General features: G+C 43.8%; 1 protein-coding gene across 2 annotated transcripts in view; it reads left to right on the forward strand.

The window, feature by feature from the left end:
* LOC120582244 (uncharacterized) overlaps positions 1-20,868 on the forward strand; it is a 118,626-nt gene that overhangs the window by 90,956 nt on the left and 6,802 nt on the right. For both annotated transcript variants that reach the window (XR_005647515.1, XM_039837490.1), the window contains one exon: positions 9,357-9,468. Coding sequence is in view for 1 of the 2 variants with exons in the window: in XM_039837490.1 (XP_039693424.1) it covers positions 9,357-9,468 (112 nt within the window). In the remaining variant the exon portion in view is untranslated. The remainder of the gene's footprint in view (positions 1-9,356; positions 9,469-20,868) is intronic.

Consider the following 20,868-nt stretch of genomic DNA (forward strand, 5'->3'; position numbering starts at 1 on the left):
TCTTTTTGTTCCTTAGATTTCACATATACATGAAATCGTATGGCAGGCATCTCTCTCTGACTTATTTCGCTCAGCGTAATAGCCTCTAGATCCATTCATGTCGTTGCAAATGGTAAGATTTCATTTTTTTAATAGCTGAGTAATACTCCATTGTACATATGAGCCATAACTTCTTTATCCAACTGTCTGTTGATAGGTATTTAGGTTGCTTCCATATCTTGGCTATTGTAAATTGTGCTGCCATGAACATTGGCATGCATAGATCTTTATGAATTGTTGTTTTGGTTTTCTTTGGATAAATACCCAGAAGTGCAATTGCTGGGTCAAAAGGTATTTCCATTTTTAATTTTCTGGGAAACCTCCAGACTGTTTACAATCCCACCAACAGGGTTTGAGGGTTCCCTTTTCTCCATATCCTTACCAACACTTGTTGTTCTTTGATTTATTGATGATAGCCATTCTGACAGGTATCTCGTTGTGGTTTTAATTTGCATTTCTCTGATAATTAGTGACCTTGAGCATCTTTTCATATGTCTGTTGGCCATCAGTATTTCCTCTTTGAATAAATATCTGTTCAGATCTTCTGCCCATTTTTTAATTGGATTGTTTAGGGGTTTTTTTGTTGTTGAGTTGCATGAGTTCTTTATATATTCTGGATATTAACCTCTTATCAGATGTATCATAAGTGAATGTCTTCTCCCATTCAGTTGGTTGTCTTTTTCTTTTGTTGATGGTTTTCTTCGTTGTGCAAACTTTTCAGTTTGATGTAGTCTCATTTGTTTATTTTTTCTTTTGCTTCCCTTGCTTGTGGAGATATGTCCAAAAATAAATTACTAGTAGCGATATCAGAAAGATTACTACCTAGGTTTTCTTCGAGAAGTTTTATAGTTTTGGGTCTTATATTTAAGTCTTTAATCCATTTTGAGTCTGTTTTTGTACATGGTGTAAGAAGATGGTCCAGGGTTTTTGTTTTGTTTTGTTTGTTTGTTTGGTATATATCTGTCCAGTTTTCCCAGCACTATTTATTAAAGAGACTGTCGTTATCCCATTGTATATTCTTGCTTCTTTTGTCATATATTCAGTGAGCTTATAGGCATCGATTTCTGGGCTCTCTGTTCTGTTCCATTGATCAATGTTTCTGTTTTTATGCCAGTACTATGCTTTATGATTACTGTGGCCTTGTAGCATAGTTTAATAGCAGGTAGTATGATACTTCCAACTTTGTTCTTCTTTCTCAAGATTTCCGTGGCTATTTGGGGTCTTTTATGGTTCCATATAAATTTTATGATTATTTGTTCTAGCCCTCTGAAAAATGCCATTAGTATTTTGATAGAGATTTTATTGAATCTTTAGATTGCTTTGGGTAGTATGGTCATTTTAATGATGTTGATTCTTCCTACCCATGAGCATGGTATAAGCTTCCATTTATTTGTATCTTCTTCGCTTTTTTTTCAATGACTTTTACCTTCTTGGTTAATTTGATTCCCCGGGTATTTTATTGTTTTTGATTCAATAGTAAATGAGATTATTTTATTAATTTCTCTTTCCAAAAGTTCATCAGCGATACAAAAAAATACCACTAACTTCTGAATATTTTGTATCCTGCCACTTTACTGAATTCATTGATGAGTTCTAACAGTTTTTTTTGGTGGAATCTTTAGGGTTCTCTATATATAGTATCATGTCATCTGCAAATAGCAAGAGTTTTACTTCTTCCTTTCCAATTAGGATGCCTTTTATTTCTCTTTCTCGCCTTGTTGCTGTGGCTAAGACTTCCAATACAGCGTTGAAGAGGAGTGGTGAAAGTGGCCATCCTTGTCTTGTTCCTGATCTTAAGGAAAATGCTTTTAGCCTTTCCTCATTGAGTATGATGTTAGCTGTAGGTTTGTCATATGTGGCCTTTATTATGTTGAGGTATGTTCCCTCTGTTCCCACTTTGCTGAGAGTTTTTATCCTAAATGCGTGCTGGATTTTGTCGAATGCTTTTTCTGCATCTATAGATATAATCATATGGTTTTTATCTTTTGATTTGTTAATGTGGTGTATCACATTAATTGATTTGCGACATCGACTTTTTTTTAAGAGAACAGATAATGTCCCTCATTTTGGGTTTTTCTGATATTTCCTGATGATTAGATGAAGGCACACTTTTGGGTCATTAATTGCAGCATTTTTTAGGTAATCTAAGTCCTTAAGAAGATTATTCAGCAGAAGATGGTTAGCAAACCTCAGAGCCCTGTCACCCCAAAGTGTGTCTGGGTCAGTTGTGGCCCAGGTGCCGTGCACCAAGGGCTCTGGCTTCAGCTTTCTGGTATGTCCCCACTCAGAAGGCATTTTTTAATGAAGTATCCAGGGACTCATTCCAAAATAGGAAAGCAACCATTTCAGCCTGAAACCCATTTTTTTCCTCCCTGTTTGTTATATCTGTGTTAGAGACATAAAAGCTCATGAAAAAATCAGCCACATACATTAGCAAAAATATTTAGGCCATCCGAATGATAATTAGGTTAAGAAACGTTTTTGTGAGAAATGTCTGCATGTGTATGTCAGTTTATGTGTACACGTGGTTGGATGTGGAAGAAGGAAGAGTTGAAGAACTCTTGTTTGTCCTTGGAGCTGAAGAGGCCCACGTTTAAGTCTCTTCCAGGGCCTCAGGTCTTCCGCTGGCGAGGGCCAGTTTCACCCACACCCACAGGCACATGCCCGTCGTGAATTCTGAACAGCATCACACAGTTCTCGGCCTCTCCATGTGAGCTCCTTGCTTAGTGCCCGACTTCATTCCTTTCTACAGCTCTTTCCTTCTCCTCCTCCTCTACCTGGTAGTCTGCCGTGATTTGCAGTCTTAAAAATGCGGACTGGAAACATCATAGCAATCGTCTCTAGGCTGCAATGCCAGGGTCTTGGGGCTTTTAACCATAATACTTAGCGCATCCTTCTGATATACAGCTCTTAGCCCCAATTCTGAGCTTAGGTTCTCACCTTCTCTCCTTCAGCTTCCATGGGACTCTCCAAAATTGCTTCCTCGCTCCCCTGCTCTGTACAAAGCCCTGGATATTGCAAAGATCCAGGGGCAAGAGGGCAGCTCTATAGAGCAAAGGTGTTGTTCCTTATTCATTCATCCAGCAAGCACGTACTGAGCATCTGCTATGTACCAGGAACTCTTCTTGCAGCTAGAGATACAGAAGTGATCAGACTAGGTTCCCACCTCACAGAGCTTACGTCCAGTGGCAAGTCATGTGATATACTAACAAAGCCAGAATATAGTTCCAGGTGGCAAGAAGCACTATGGTGAGGATCAAACAGGCTAACACAGAAGACAGTGAGGAATGGTTAGAACCTCACCCTGGCTCCCCGGGCTCCTGTCTCAGTGGGTTTTGCCATGGCGCTTCTCTGCCAGAGCTGCCACCTGTCCCATCCTTTCCCTTAGGCTGGATCGAGGATGAGCAGGTGAGATGATGCCAGCAGGGCCCCAGGAACTCCTTACTGATGATCTTTAGGAGATGGTACGTCATTTGAGGTTTCTTGGAGACAAAGCAGACTTGTGTACGTCGTACGCACACAACCTGGGGTCGAGGACGGGAGAAGAGCCCACCTGGTAATCTGAGAAATCACTTCCTGAAGAAAAAGACTTTTAGTTTGTTCAAGGGGAAGCTAATAGGGCATTATCATGAAAAACAATCAGAACTGTGTACAACTAATTTAGAATAGACATCGTCCTGCTTATGCTTTGTAGATATGATGGGTCTATACTGGATGTTCATTCAATGATTTTCTGTAACTCTTAGCAAGTAATCACCATTCCATTCCCATTTGCCCCTAAAATTGGGCTACCTGCCAGTATCTCTTGTAGTATTTATCTTTCAGTTCAAATTATGACTTAAAAACAGGGTAGGTGTTACTTTTTTTAACATCTTTCCCAAAAGTCTTGGGGCTCCTAAGGTGTGAATTTGTGGGGCGCACAAAGGCAGCCTGGATCGGGCATGAGAGGAAGGGGTGCCGTATCTGTTCGGGGCTTGATGCACAGCGAGACTCTGAGCCCTCATAATGGAGCCTTCCGCTCTGGTGTCGGCCTGAGATGGTTGTGCTTTGTAGTTGTGAGCAGTGTTACATTGTGTGTTACATAAAAGCGCACATACATCCTCCGATAAACATATATGCTTTCACCAAAATTTGACCTAAGGCACTTGGGGATGAGGAAGCCTATGGTGGGGCAGAACCGCTGTCTCCAGCCAGGCCACCAGCCCGCGAGCTATCACTGAGGTGGTGGCCTCTCCATCACTCTGAAGTGGGTCCCCCTAGTCCCTCCCCTGCATGAACCTCAGGATTCCTGTGGCCTTCACCTGTGTGAGCAGCCCCGGCCAGACACCCCAGGCTTACAGTTTGAGGGGTTGGGAGAGCCCCTCCAGGGGAGTCCCTGCAGGATGACTGTGACACCTGTACCTTACCTGGTGGGGAACACAAAGCAACTCTCTTTTTCCGTCTCTCTCCGCTCTCAACTCATTCCAAAAATCCTGGAAACGGCAAAGGCCCAAACAGAGGGCTGAAACAAATAGCTCTTTTATATTTCCAGGCAAGGTAGGGGACAACAGAGGCCTCCCCAGGGAGACTATGGCCCATGGAACCCTCACCAAGTTCAACAAAGCAAGGCCAACCGGTTCAACTTCCTGCCTCAGGGGCTCGTGGCGCTTCAAAGCTTTAGACATAGAAAGTTCACCAAGAAGCAGAACTCTTGAATGGCCCTGCACACAGATATTATCACAGTGAATCAGAACACAAGACATGACAGGATCTCTCTACCCGCCCACACTCAGCACCCGTCTGCAACATCAGAGGGTTCCTAAGCACGGCAAGCACAGAACTGGCAATGCCCCAGGGTCCCCGCTGACCTGTAATGGCTGCTTCCTGGCCCTCCACTCTGCTCCCGAGGGTCCACTGCCATTTCTCCTTCTCCTAAACTTAGCCGGCTACAGCTTAGAAAATGTGGCCCAGCCTCCTGCTCCAGAGACAGACTGAGGGAAAAAAAGAAGATAAAATAAACAATCTTCCCTCTGTGAGAACCTTTAATCACTTTTATTTTTTTGATACTGTGCAGAAGTGACTTAAACGATAAAAGTATAAACTTGAGGATCCAAAGGAAAAAAAAAACACAACGTAGCAGCGAGCACTGGATAGACACGGTTACACGGCACGACTGTCAGAATTCAGCAGGGAGAAACATTGTCCCTCGGTAATTATGTGCATCCATTAGCGTGGCATCCATTCTTTGTGGGAGCGTTTGGTGACAGTCTCCAGAGCAGCACACAGCTCGTGTGGTCTGCAGTTTGATGGCCACCCCACATCCCCTGAGGGAGATGCCACCAAGACCACCACATTAAAGGCAGAGCTTGTTGGGTTTTGTTGCTTTGGTTTTTTTCTTTCATTTCAGATGCTGCTGTAGAGACCCAGAATATTTATTATAATTTTATAGACACCGCTAACAAAAGCTTCACTCACGGAGGAAAATTAAATGTTACGGTTTCATGAATGATGATGGCGGGGTGGGGGTGGTAAGCTGCAGAGGGTTGGGAAGGAGAGGGGAAGTGTCATTTCCTTGAGGAAAGAAAAATAAACGGAGTAAGCCATAAACATAGCTTCATTCCCAAGCCAGCAATTCTTACCCTTAATATGTTTTGTCAGGCAAGTCTTCAATACAGATTAAAATGAAATGCCAAGTAATTTCCACCTCTCGGCCGCTCTCGTGTCTGTGAACAATGGAGATTGTTTTGATGAATGTCAGTTAATAGCACTTGCAAGCTTGTGAATTTAGTCCTAGCAACAAAAGGGGGGTGGGGGTGGGGGCGGCTATCTGTGCGTGGAGAGAAGACTGTTCCACAATCCCTTTCTGACCGATTCGGTTCATACCAACCCGGATTGAAAGCGAACCAAAAACAAAATCAGGATGGCAAAGATAAGATGACCCTTTCTCGTTAATGAGGCCTAAGGCATAAAACATCATTTCCGAGAGCTGAGTCCCCTGGGAGGAAGATTTCTTTGCACTTAGGATGCTTTGTCAGACAGATTCCATTTCCGTGGCAGGAAAGGGGGGGCAGCTGCATTGCTGGGGACCAGGCCTCTGGCTCCCCAGCTTTTAGCTGGGATGTTTGCAGCAAGTCTCACCAGTGGCATTCTGTCCCCCTTCCCACACACTTGCATCCTGACCGAAAGCAGACGCTGCGAACCCCACAGGCTGAGCCACGTGATCTCACTCAGTACATATCACTGCCTTTGCCACTTCGCATTCCAAACCCCCAGTGTGGGGTCATTTTGAATATCAGGAGTAGAAGAACTGAAGCGCCAGCAGAATTCTGTCACCCAAAGGATTTAAATCTTCACCTTCTCGTGACCGACACGGGCAGCGTACTTACTCACTCATCCTATTCTTAAGCTTGGTTGGAGGATTTGGTTTTGACTTATTCTCTTATTATTTGAAATAGGAGATTTTACTAGAAGTTGCTGACTAATTTTACGGTTGTGGAGGTGACAGTAATACTTCTGTCCATCAGTCACTGTGAAGGAAGTCTCCATGTTTAAATTCTAGTAGGTTAAAGTCGTCTTCTCTTCGAGGTAGCAAGGATCCGGCCATTAACTTGACTTTGGTGCTTACATGTTTCTTGGTGGTTTTTCGAATCACTGGTTGCCAGATTTTGTAGCGTCCAATTCATTTTTCTTAGATGTTGAATCAAAAAGAAATTCTTTCAGGAATGCTTGGGATGTGAAAAAATTCTCTCCCTGTGACTAGAATGAGAGGTTCAAGGGCAGGAAGAATTAAAACTGAGGTGTGTCGAGCTCAGCTATTCCCATTATTAGTTAATAACATGTGTGCCCATGCTCATCTGGTTTGATCCCCACACTGACCCTCTGAGGGGTCACCATCCCCATTTTACCATGAGGGGACTGAGCTCACATGGCTTTCCCAAGACCCTGCACAGCCAAGAATCAAGCTTCCGGGTCTGTCTGACGCCCGGTCCCAACTCTCTCACCAAAGCCTTATCTTCAGAAATGTTATCCCTAACTCAGGCACTGAGTTTAGTTGCTTAAAAAATTGTTGGGCAATACTTGTACACTGGTGTTGAATTATTTAAAAATTTTTAACTTTGCACACTTTGGTCAAAGTCAATAATTAGTCTCAGAGCATCGAACATCAGTGATCCGGGAGAGCTGAGTCTGTTTGTCAGAGGATTGCTTTGATTTCAAGAATCATACACTACCTTGTGTACATTTCAGGAGCATCCTAAGGGTTTAGATTCTTAGATATCTGAAAGTTCCATTTTGCAGCCAATCCCAGGCTTTTCAAAACTAAAATCTAAGGAGGCGATTCTAAAGCAGGAATAAAATGGAACAGCTTATGTTGGTCGCCCTTCGGCAACCAGGGAGTTTGAAAAGCAATGGAGAGTAGGCAGCCGGCCAACCTTTGAGCAAAGGAAGGGCGATGCTTCCTGATGATGCCTGGGGGCTGGAGGACTGCGGCCAGAGCCCAGTCATGTCCCTCGAGACTGACCCAGAAGCCCACTTTCTCTCCTCACCTCACTACCCCCTCCACGACCTTCGTCATCGCATCATCTGGGAAATGCGAAACCGATCTGTCTGTCTTGTCATCACTCCCACTGGGAGCATGTGGGATGTAGGGGGAAGCACATGGGTGAGGCTGAGTCTCCATTTCCTTGCCTTTAAAATGGGGGCAGCGATACCCACCTCCGTGGGTCACCGTGAGGCTCAGACAGAAGGTGTGAGGAGCCCCTGGACCAGCTGGCAGAGTCAGGCTTGGTGAAAAAGGTGGTTACCGCAACAGAGGCATTCCGGAAGCTGCCAGCTTGTCCAAGCATCTCTATCCTCCTCAGCCGACCTGAGCTGAGGCTTTGATAACAATTGCAGACCCTCTGGCATGTGAGAGTTCAGTGCTGGGCAGGTGAACACTGAGCCCTGCCTGTGCATGATGGGAGAGGCAGCTCCAAAAGGTCAGACTCCCGGGCATCACCGCAGGCTCAGTCCACTGGGACCCTTTCATGATCAGAAGGATCCCTCAGTTTCAAAATCAAAGTAAAATCTCTGGCAAAACACCAAGAAGAGAGGCAAGCATCTGTCAGCAAATTTCACTTCCCCAAGAATTCTTTCCATGTGTGGAAACACCGATAGAAAGTAGGGGAGCAAAGATTTGGGACCCAGGAGGCCCTGCCTCAGCCTAGACCCCTCCCCCGGGGGTGGACGGGGTGGCACCCAGGGCACAGGAGTGGGGAGAGGCCAGGAGAGGGGCATCGCTCCAAAAGGATTGTAATGTTGTGCCAATTTATATTAGTGAAAACCTGAGGAATGCACATAGGAATGGATTCTAAGGGTATCGGACTAAGAAGGATGAAATCGATTCTGAATCTAACATGTTAGCTCAAACAGCCGGAAGTGGCTCTGAGAGATCGCTTTGCGGTCGGCTGAAAGTTGGACTCGGGCTCTGCAGTCAGTGAGCGTCTGGAATTAGACTGGCATAATGGAAGGAAGGAATCCAGGGAGGCTGGGACGTTGGAGTGGATTTGTCACATGCATCCTTCCTCACCCTGTCCCCAGAGCAGGCTCAGAGGCACTCTCTGCTAAGAGCCTGAGACATGTGTTAGTGAGGGTACACCAGCTGCCATGTAGAGCTCTGTGGTGGCTGAAATCTATATGCTGGGGGGATGTTGCCGTTGAAATGGGCTGATTTCAATGGGAAAGATGGGGGTCGCTGCGTGGCAAAGTGGGCACAGTTACCTAATGGGCATCAAAATGTTTTTTTAATATTGCTGCCCAGCTCTCCTGCCAGCACGAGCTCCATGATGTTTCCTTCCTCTGCTTTTACTAGGCATACGACACTGGGTACCCTGCTTTTTTTCCTCTGCTTTCACTAGGCATACGACACTGGGTACCCTGTCTTGGCCCTGAATCTGCATTCCTCTCCTTCGATCCTTTTGTTTTTCTTCTTAACCATCGATGTCAAAGAAAACCGCTTCCCAGAACGTGATAGGTTCTGCCAACGTGTCATCTGCAGACGTAACGCACTGAGCCCCGAGGCGTTTTTCAGGATGCCCACACTCCTCCAGGGCTCCCTGAGACTGAGCTGGCTACAGGGATCCCCACGGTGGTATCTGGGCGTCTTTCTGTGCTGTTAGGGGCACCTGCTGTGGTGAGCCATCAGTGACGACAGGGAAGATTTATTAAGCCTAAGGATTCTCTTTTTTTTTTTCCTCTAATGGCCGAGGAGGATAAGCGTTACGTCCCCATTTTACAGGTGAGGAAACTGTTGGCTAATCATTGGCAGTCTGTCTCACTGACCTTTTTATCTTTCCACACAGGTACCCAGCGTGTCTCTGTGGCTGTCCCCTCAGACTTTCTTCACACAGAGCTTCCCGCCAGCTCACTCTGGTGAGTACTCGGTGGTCAGACGCGCAGGACCAACCACAAAAGGTAAGCAGTGTCTTATAGTTAAATGTGCTTTGCAAGGCGTAGGGGGGATATTTTGCAAATGGCAGAGCCTTACATGGACCTATCATCTCGTTCAATGATAATGACCCAGTTCCCTGTTCTGCGTGACACAGCTGAGCTCGGGGTTGATGAGTAGGCCCGAGTCGCACAGGGGGCGAGCGGCAGTCTCTCTCACCTGACTCTGGGGTTCCCCTTGAAGAAGCAAGGTCATGATCTCATGGACTTCCATAAGCTGCCCACGGTGCTGTTAACAGGGGGTTCAAACCGAAAAAGGCAATAGAAGCAGTGTTTGGAACCGCCGGTCGGCGCTCTGAGCGTCACTGTGCTGAACCCCCACTCAGAGCCGTCCTGGTGTGCAGCCTGCTCACCTGAGACTCCCGCCAACTCAGTCCAAATAAACGTTGTGGGCGAGCTGCCTCGTCCTTCATCACCACTTCACTTTGCTGGTCTGAACCCACGATCGGGGTAAAGAAAATAAAAAGCATTAACTATGAAACAAAATTTGAAATATTAAAGACGTTTATAAGATATGCATGGCCCCTACCAATCTGTGACTTTCATAAAGGTTAAACAGCTGCCCCCAGAAAAGTTTGCTTTAAAGCCCACTGCCTCAGTTTTCCTTATCTGCAAAATGGGGACAAAACCGTGGCCCATTCCCCATCTCCTCACGTCCCATCTTAGTGCCTGTTGAGGACAAGGAGCATGGAGGTCAGGCGTATCTTCAGCTGAGAAGACCAGCCTTGTGAGGGCCTCCCCATTTCTTCAGCTTCTCCTGAAAGTGCCCCCTTCTCCTGAACTCCAGGTCCGAAGCCGTTGCCTCTGGTAGGGGACAAAGGAATAACACCAGCTAGGTCATGGCCTCGGTACTTTGTCTAAAGAGTATTGCGTCATCGTCCCGCCTATTTTTTTTCTTGCTAAGGGAATGGAATGGGAGTGAGGGGAGGAGGGAGGGAGGGAGGCTCCCGGGCCCTAAAACAGGGAACTCTTCGTTTTCTTGCCACATATGCTTGAGACCCATAAAAGCATGTCACTAGAAGCATTGCGTCACTAGAAGCATTAAGAGGCACTTAAGGATGCTGTGATAATGTTAGCTGTGCCCTGTCACTTTGTCTTGAAAAGTATGTAAGTTCAAGAGAACCCAGTAGTGAGCCCTGACTGGCAGAATTCCCCACCTGCATGCCCACTCACCCCCACCCGCAGATTTTCAGCCCAGAGTTAAGGATGGTAATCAGGTGGCCCTTCTTTGGGCCAGAACAGGCCCCATGAAATTCAGCTGAGTTCCAAGGTTGCCTTTGCCAAGTCTGAAGTTAGAGCGACCATTTTGCTAGCAGAATGAAGAATGAGACTGGACACCCTGTTTGTGTCGGGAACAGGGACGGAGAGGCTCAGCAGTGCCACCGATCAGGAGGTGTTTTCTGCGCCATACGATGGAGTTCTGAGTTGGCTGCAGCTCCTGGGCAAGGCACGTGAGGTGTGATTTTGAGGCCCCAGAGTGTTAGTCCCATTGTCGCAGTCAGGAAACTGAGGTGCAGGGTGAGCGGGAGGGTGTGGACAGCATCGTGAGGTCAGATCGGGGGCGGGGCTCATCCTCGTATCCATGCTGATCCCTGCCTTCCCTTAGCATCCACGTGTGCTCGGGGAGGGCGTCCTTGGCCTTTTCTGTGTCGTGGACCCCGGCTCACCGTACTGTCTCTGAAAGCTTAAATGTAAATACCTAGGGTTTCAAAAGTGCTTTACTTTGTCTAAGTATTCCTTGTTCAATTTCATCAAACGCTTAGAATTTTTTTTTAAGTTTTCCAAGGAAAACTCTCACCTTCCTGTTCCTCACTCATGGGTCATGACCCCCTGCCCCAGGAATGTGAGCACACACACCCCCATGTGCAGGAAAGCTGCCCCTTGTCCCCAGGACTCAGAGGCACTTTCTAGGTGTGGTATCTAGAGCCAGGGTTCCAGAGGAATTTACTGGCTCCAGCTGACCTGCCACTCCTGCGGGGGCTAAGAGAGGTGGCTTCTTGAGCTGCTCCAATAATGACATTCTGTAAGAGTCGTGTCAGTGATGGCTTGTGTACATCTAGAGACTGGGGAGAGAACCATCCACGAGGTGGCAGTCCCCAGAAGCTGGTTCATAATCACAGAAAAATTTGGACTTATGATTTGTCTCTCAACTTTGCTAGTGACCGCTCCAAATCATGGCTGGGCAATCTAAAAGGCCGTGAACGTGAGCCTGCAGCAAGCCATCGAGGGTGTGCAAGCACAGGTGCGAGTGTGTGCGCGCCAGTTCGGGGCTGTGTAAGAGGCGTAGCGATGCATCCGTTCGCACCAGCCTGTTCCTCATCCCTCTGTCCTGAGGACTTGCTGGTGTTGTAGGAGTAACTCATCCTGTTCTGAAGCAGAACCTCCCCTTTTTAATGTGTTAAAACACTTCAAAAGGTTTCTTCCTCCAAGACTATCTTCGTTGCTATATTTTTTTTTATAATTTCTTGGGAGAAATCCTGGAGGGAGCGAGGGCCTTTTAAGGCCAGTTGTGACAGAAGCCTTAGAACCTTGCAAGAGGAATCCCCCGGGGCTCTGTGGCCAGGAATTGTGGGAGGGAGCAGGGCTTTCAAAAAAGAAAGAGTAAGTCTCTGCTGAGAACAGGAAGTGCCCAGCTGGGCCCCTGTTGTTGTTTTCAAACAATTTCTTTTCTTCCCTGAGAAAAACCGCTAGATGGAGCTTCCCCAGTGTACATTTTGTCTGACAAGAAAGCGCTTTACCCTCTGGCAACAGAAACACCAAGGACCAAAGCCAGGAGGAAGGCAGAGCAGTTCACCTGTCCCCGAGGGGTTGTGGAGCCCCAGGCCCCGCCCCACGCCCCGCCCCACGCCATCTCCATCTGTGCCGGGAGTCGGGCTGGTCCAGAAGGTCTGTCCCCAGGTCCGGGATGGGCAGAGGAACAGGAGAGGTCAGTCAGCTCTGGTCAGTGGGTGATGGGACTTTGTGTTTGAGAGAAGAATGGAGACGGGACTGTCTTATTAATAGGCATTTGTCACACACCAGGTTAGGCAATAATCTTCCCATTGTCGATATGTGTTAACCACCCGCCCCCCACCGCCTCAATATGTCTTCTGGGACACAGCGGAAGGAGGGGCGTTTTTAAAAGACATCCTTTTTAGAGAGAAATGCAGATGTGCCTCTTTGTATAATGGGCACGTCCTCAAAATGAAGCGCGTCTGACATGGTCTTCAAGGCATCGCGCAAACTTGCTTTTTAATGGGGTCCTGGATCTCTTAAAGAAGTCACTCCTTAGGGAGTTTTTGTACAAAAAGAGGCTTCCATGTATTGGGTTTCTTTAAAGCAAGGTTTTCTTATATTTTCATTCTTACATTCTGGTTCTTAAAATAGTAATGGAATTACTTAGGAAAGGCAACCCTTTTGGAACCTCGAAGACCCTCAGTCTTCGCCACCCATGATGGATACATGTGAGATTGTCACTTTCCTGATCATCCCCTTCCACACAGCCCCGCCCCCCACAAGCCCACGAACTGAAATGACCGTGGTAAAAGAAAATTCAAGAACTTTCAAGCATTTTCAAATTCAATGAAGAATTAGCAAAGCCAAGTCAAAAGCAGGTCTCTTTCAATTGTATGAAATTGTCAGATCCTTTTGAGTCTGACGGGACACGAGTGCTGAACACATTCCTAGAAACACCAAAGAGACCGGATTTAGCCAACTTCGATTTGACTGAAAAAGAACAGAGTGGGGGGCGGGGGAGGGAAAAACCCCACAACTAACTAAGGCACCAAATTCACATCGTAGAAAAGAAGAAATCATAAAAAAAAAATCCCTCCATGATGCTAAAGTAGCATTCATGACAAGTTAAATTTCTTTTTCTGACAGTGAACCAACCACTAAAAAAAGCTTCCTGCAGCACATGGCAGGGAGAAGGCTTCTCAAACCTCAGTGCTTATTATCCTGCTCCCAGCCTTTATTTTTCTCCCACCCCTCCCCCTAGAACTGCACTCAGATCCACCAATCCATTGCAAGGAGGAGCTTCACGCATCAGCCTGGGATGTGGGATTGATCTTGCCAGAGGAAATGCAATGGGAAGCTAATGCTGCCTTTTATCCAGAAAGCAAAGTTCAGAGATGTTTGCATTCTGCTAAGTAAGCATGGCTCTCTCAAGACCCAACCTAGATGGACTGCCCTCTCAGCAGGAATTCTCACCAAGGCAACACACAGATGTGCCTCGGTGGACTTGCCTGAATCACGAAGGCCAGAGTCAGAACTGCTGATTTTGCAAATAGCTTGATTCTGTCATGTTTTAATTAGCCTGAAGTATTGCAAACACATTCAAGAGATTGGCAAATGGAAACTGGATTAAGATCTGTGCAGTAGACTTGGGAAGTATAGGGTAATCACTGTTGCATGCTGGACGCTGGAATTTCCTAATTTCAGTAAAAATGAGCCTTTTTTAAACTATATTGCCCTCTACCCACCTCCTCAAAAAAAAAAAAAAAACCCTACCTACAGGATTCATCAAAAAATAAAATGAAAAAAGAAACATTATATTTGGAATAGCTGTAACTTGGAACAAATAAATAATGAAGGGAGTTGGTACTTTGGGATGTCCACCCTTGACTTAAGTGCCCAGCAGAGGAAATGGCATCACGTCAAAGGTATATTGTGTAGCCTAGTTGCCTGGAAAGCCAGCAGCAATGCAGCCACTGTCTAGCTGTGACTTTGGGTAAGCTGTCAGTTGAAATCAGTAAAACGTTATTGTCTCACCTCAACTAGAATTCAATGAGATAATGACTAAAGTGTAAAGCCTGATAACTAGGACATTGTAAGTTCTTAGCTAATGACATGATTTTACTAGAAGATTTGGACTTCCAGCCAAGAATGGTGGAGTAGGTAAATGCTGTGCTCAACCCTTCCCATGACCACATCAAAATTACAACTAAATTATACAACCGCCACCCTGAGAACAACCTGAAGACAAGCTGAACAGAAGTCCTATAACTAAGGATATAAAAAAGAAGCCATATGGAGACTAGTAGGAGGGGCAGAGATGCAGACCAGGCAGGTCCCACACTTACAGTGTGGCGATTAAGAAACGAGAGGGATATCTCAGCTATGGAAGTTCCTCCTGAGGCGCAAGGGGTCCCAGCCTTACACAAGGCTCCCCATCCCGAAGTCCCAGTGCTGGAAAGAGTAGTTCCCATGATATCCAGCTGTGAAAACCAGCAGGGACTGCATCCGAGGGTGATGGAGGGCTGCTGGAGACCTAGGCATCCCCATTGAGTGGCCTGCACACAGACTCACTCACAAACTCGCACTTTGGGCTCCAGCACAGGGGCGGCAGCTTGAAAAACACCAGGGATATGCAGGGAGGAACAGAGTTAACTAGCTTCAAGTCAGGGGCTGGGGGAACATGGGTCAGGACAGCTCTCTCCAGGAATAAAAGTGCTAGCAGGAGCCATTGTTCCTTTATTGACACACAACTGATAGGTGCAGGTGGGAGCCAAATCTGAGCTCCCCATTAATCTAGCTAACACTCTTCACCCCACAGGGGAATCAGGTGATTCTAAAACCTTACCCAACTCGTACTCCTGGCCAAATGTTTTTCAGTGGCTTTTCTACACAAGCGGCCTGCCTCAGCTTGCACAGAGGACGTTCCTAAAATCTCTCAAAGGTCCCAAATCCTAAATAAGCAGCAGCTGGCCTCAGTGGGCCCTGTACCTCTTGCTAGGCAGCCCCAAACCTGGCACAATCGGCAACCATTCCCAACTTGCATTGTAACTCCCATCAGGTGGCCCCAAGCCTGGCATAACTGCTGACCAGTCTTGGCTTGGCACATAACTTGGCACTTAACCAAGTGGCCACAAGCCCAGCACAAGTGGCAGCTGGCATTAACTCACATCGTGGTGCTCACCAGAAGGTCCCAAGCCCAGCACTAGTGGCAGCCAGCTTTGGTTCACAGTATAGCCTTTCCCAAGAAGCTGCAAGCGCAGCATAAGCGACAATCAACCACACATCTCTTTGTAGCTCCTTCCAGGAGGCCCCAAGCTGGGCTTACTTGTCCTGTACTAGAGACCCTCCCAAGAGACTATAAAACCAACACACCTGGTGGCCAGCTTCAGCTCATACTAGAGCAGCATCCAACCAGCTCCATAAATGATATTCCTGAAGGATGGACTCGACTGGTAAAGCAACTTCTGCTTTGTGGGGCCAGCTCCTCCACTGTAGTCACAGCCAGTCCTCACAGCTGGCCAGCCTGAGGATCAAACCCACCCACTGTCATGCCAACAGCAATCAAGGCTCAGATATACCAAGAGGGCACAAACAACCCACACAAGAGACACTGAGAAAGCACCCAGTTCAGGTGACCAGGAAGACTGTGCCCCATAGGACACTTACTACAAAAGGCCACTCTGCCAAGATTCGGAGTCTTAGCACATCTACTTGATACATAGAAAGAAACACAAGGAGGCAGCCAAAATGAAAAGGAAACATGTCCCAAATGAAAGAACAGGACAAAACTCCAGAAAAAGAACTAAACAAAATGGAGACAGGTAATCTACCAGATACAAAATTCAAAACACTGGTTATAAGGATGCTCAGTGAATTTAGAGGAAGAATAGATGAACTAAGAACTTCATCAAAGATAAAATATGAAGAACTAGTCAGAAATGAAGAATAACTGAAATGAAGAATACATTAGAGCAGGGGTCCCCAACCCCTGGGCTGTGGACTGGTACTGGTCCATGGCCTATTGGGAACCTGGCCACACAGCAGGGGATGAGCAGTGGCCCAGTGAACAAAGCTTCATCTGTAGCTGCTTCTCAGCACTAGCATCACTGCCTCAGCTCCACCTCAGATCATCAGGCATTAGATTCACAGAGGAGCACCAGTCCCTGGTGCCAAAAGGTTGGGGACCACTACATTAGTGGGAATCAACTGCATATTAGATGAAACAGAAGGTTGAATTAGCAATCTGGAAGAAAATACCCAATTGGAACAACAAAAAGAAAAAAGAATTTTAAAAATGAGGATAGTTTAAGGGACTTCTGAGACAACATCAAGCATGCCAACATTTACACCATAGGGATACCAGAAGGGGAAGAGAGAAAGCAAGGGATTGAAAACCATTATTTGAAGAAATAATAACTGAAAACTTCCCTAACCTGGCAAAGGAAATAGACATACTAGTCCAGGAAGTGCAGAGCCCCAAACAAGATGAACCCAAAGAGGCCCACAGCAAGACATTTCATAATTAAAATGTCAAAGGTTAAAGACAAAGAATCTTAAAAGCAGCAAGAGAAAGGCAATTAGTTATGTACTAACTTATAGGAGCTCCCATAAGAATGTCAGCTGATTTTTCAACAGAAACTTCACAGACCAGCAGGGTTTGACATGAAATATTCAAAGAAATAAAAAGCAGAGACTCACAACCAAGACTACTCTACCCAGCAAGGCTGTCATTTAAAATTCAAGGAGAGATAAAGAAAAAGCTAAAAGAATTCACCACCACCAAACCAGTATTACAAGAAATGTTAAAGGGACCTCTTTAAGAGGTAAAGAACATAAATATGAATAATAAAATGGCAATAACTACATACCTATCAATAATCACTTTGACTGTAAATGGATTAAATGCTCCAATCAAAAGACATGGGTTAGCTGAATGGATAAGAAAACAAGATACTACATAAGCTGTTTACAAAAGACTCACTTCAGATCAAAAGACACATGACTTAAAGGGATGGAAAAAGATATTTCATGAAAATGGAAAAAAAAAAAACTAGGGTAGCAATACTTAGACCAGACAAAATAGACTTTAAAACAAATTCTGTAACAAGAGACAAAGAAGGGCATTTCATAACGATAAAGGGATCAGCCCAACAAGAGGATATCTCTTGTAAACATTTATGCACCCAACGTAGGAGCACCTAAATACATAAAGCAAATACTGACAGACATAAAGGGAGAGAGTGACAATAATAGTAGGGGACTTTAACACCCCATTGGCATCAATGGATAGATCTAGACAAAAAAAATCAACAAAGAAACTGTCCTTAAATGACACATTAGACCAGATAATTTAATTTATATTTTTAGAGCATTTCACCCAAAAGCAGCAGAATATATATTCTTTTCAAGGGCACATGGAACATTTTCCAGGATAGACCACATGTTAGGCCACAATAATAGTCTCAATAAATTTAAGAAGATTGAAATTATAGCAAGCATCTTCTCTGATTCCAAGGGTATGAAACTAGAAATCAATTACAAGAAGAAAACTAAAAAATACGAAAACAGCTGGAATCTAAATAACATGCTACTAAACAATGAATGGGTTAACAATGAGATCAAGGAAGAAGTCAAAAGATAACTTTGAGACAAATGAAAATGAAAACACAACAACCCAGAATCTATGGGACACAGTCATAGCAGTTCAGAGAGAAATTTATAGCAATACAGGCCTACCTTAAACAAGAAAAATTTCAAACAATCTAACTTTACACCTAAATGCAATAGAAAAGGAAGAGCGAACAAATTCCAAAGTGAGTAAAAAAAAAAAAGGAAGGCAATAATAAAGATCAGAGTGGAAATAGAGTCTAAAAATAATAGAAAAGATCAATGAAACCGAGAGCTGGTTCTTTGAAAAGACAAACAAAGTTGATAAACCTTTAGCCAGACTCAGCAGGGAAAAAAAGGCCCAAATAAATGAAATCAGAAATGAAAGAGAAGTGACAGTTGACACCACAGAAATACAAAGGATTATAAGAAAATACTACGATTATATACACCAACAAATTGAGCAACCTGGAAGAAATAGAAAAAATTCTATAAAGATTCAATCTTCTAGGACCGAATCAGAAAGAAATAGAAACACTGAACAGAACAATAACTACTAACAAAATTGAATCAGTAATCAAACTCCCAACAAACAAAAGTCCTGGACCAGATGGCTTCACAGGTGAACTTTACCAAAAATTCAAAGAATAATTAATACCTGTCCTTCCAAAAAATTGAAGAAGGCTCCCAAACTCATTTTATGAAGCCAGCATTACCCTGATACGAAGACTACAAAAAAAAGAAAGTCATAGGCCAATATCCCTTATGAACATAGATGCAAAAATTCTCAACAAAATGTTAACAAACAAAATTCAGCAATACATTAAAAAGATCATACATCGCGATCAAGTGGGATTTATTCCTGAGAAACAAGTTTAGTTCAATATCCCCTAAAACAGAATGAAGGATAAAAATCATATGATCATATCAATAGATACAGAAAAAAGCATTTAACAAAATCCTACATCCATTTATGATTAAAAAAAAAAAAAAAAAAACTCTCTGCAAAGTAGGGATAAAGGGAACATACCTTGAAATAATAAAGACCATATATGACAAACCCACATAACTTGATGCTCAATAGTGAAAAGCTGAAATCTTTTTCTTTAAGATCAGGAACACAAGGATGTCCATTTTCGCCACTTTTATTCAACATAGTTTTGAAAGTCCTTGCCACAGCAATCAGACAAAACATAAAAGGCATCCAAACTGGAAAGGAAGTAAAACTTATTATTTGCAAATGACATGATAATATATGTAGAGAACCCTAAGACGCCACCAAACTATTAGGACTAATAAATGAATTCAGTAAAGTAGCAGGATACAAAATTAACATTCAGAAATAGGTTGCATTTTTAGATACCAATAATGAACTGTCTTAAAGAAACTAAGAAAATCTCATTTACAATTACATCAAACAGAATAAAATACCCAGGAATAAATTTAACCAAGGAGTGCAAGACCTGTACTCAGAAAACTTTAAGACATTGAAAAAATTGAATAAGATACAAATAAATGGAAGCATATACTCTGCTCATGGATAAGAATAATTAACAGCATTAAAATGTCATACTACTCAAAGCAATCGACGGATTCATTGCAATCCCTGTCAAAATACCAATGGTATTTTTCACAGAATTAGAACAAATAATGTTAAAATGTATATGGAACCACAAAAGTCCCCAAATAGCCAAAGCAATCTTAAGAAAGAAGAATAAAGCTGGGGGTATCATACTACCTGATATCAAATTGAACTACAAGGTCATAGTAATCAAAACAGCATGGTACTGACATAAAAGCAAATACATTGATTAATGGAACAGAATAGAGAGCCTAAAAATAAACTCATGCCTATATGGTCAATTAATATATGACAAAGGAAGTAAGAATATACAATGGGGTAAAGACAGTCTCTTTAATAAATCGTGTTTGGAACACTAGACATTGACATGCAAAAAAAAATAAAATCAGACCCCTTTCTTACACCTTATATAAATAAACTCAAAATGGATTAAAGACTTAAATGTAAGACCCAAAATCATAAAACTATAAGAATAACATAGGCAATAAACTCTGACATTGCTCTTAGTAATATATGTTTGGATATGTCTCCTTGGACAAGGGAAACAAAAGAAAAAAATAAACAAATGGGACTACATCAAACTGAAAAGTTTTTTGCACAGCGAAGGAAACCATCAACAAATGAAAAGACAACCTACTGAATGAGAGAAGATATTCGCCAATGATACATACAATAAGGGGTTAGTATCCAAAATATATAAGAAACTCATACAACTTAATACCAGAAAGACAAACCATTTAATTAAAAAATGGGCAGAGGACCTGAAAAGACATCTCTCCAGAGAGGACATACAGATGGCCAAAAGATACATGAAAAGATGCTCAACATCACTAATCATCATGGAAATGCAAATTAAAACCACAGTGAGATAACACCTCACACCTGTCAGAGTGGCTGTCATCAACAAACAAGTGTTGGTGAGGATGTAGAGGAAAGGGAACCCTCGTGCACTGTTGATGGGATTGTGCAGGCCATATGGAAAACAGTATGAAGGTTCCTCAAAAAGTTAATAGTAGAACTACCATATGATCCAGCAATTCCACTTCTGGGTATTTATCTGAAGAAATCCAGAACACTAATTTGAAAAGACATATGTACCCCTATGTTCACTGAAGTATCATTTACAATGGCCAAGATATGGAAACAATCAAAATGTCCATCAGTAAACAAATGGATAAAGAAGATGTGGAATGTGTATGTATGTATGTACACACACACACACACACACACACAGTGGAATGTTACTCAGCCAGCCATAAAAAAAATGAAATCTTGCCATTTGCAATGACATGGATGGACCTGGAAGGTATTGTGTTAAGTGAAATAAGTCAGGGAAAGATAAACAATATACGATTTCACTTATATGTGGAATCTAAAAAAACAAAATAAATGAACAAACAAAGTAGAAACAAACTCAGATACAGAGAACAAATTGATGGTTGCCAGATGGGAGGAGGGTTGGG

Source organism: Pteropus medius, unplaced genomic scaffold (assembly GCF_902729225.1).
Source record: "Pteropus medius unplaced genomic scaffold, Ma_sr-lr_union100, whole genome shotgun sequence".
In the NCBI taxonomy this organism is placed as follows: Eukaryota; Metazoa; Chordata; class Mammalia; order Chiroptera; family Pteropodidae; genus Pteropus; species Pteropus medius.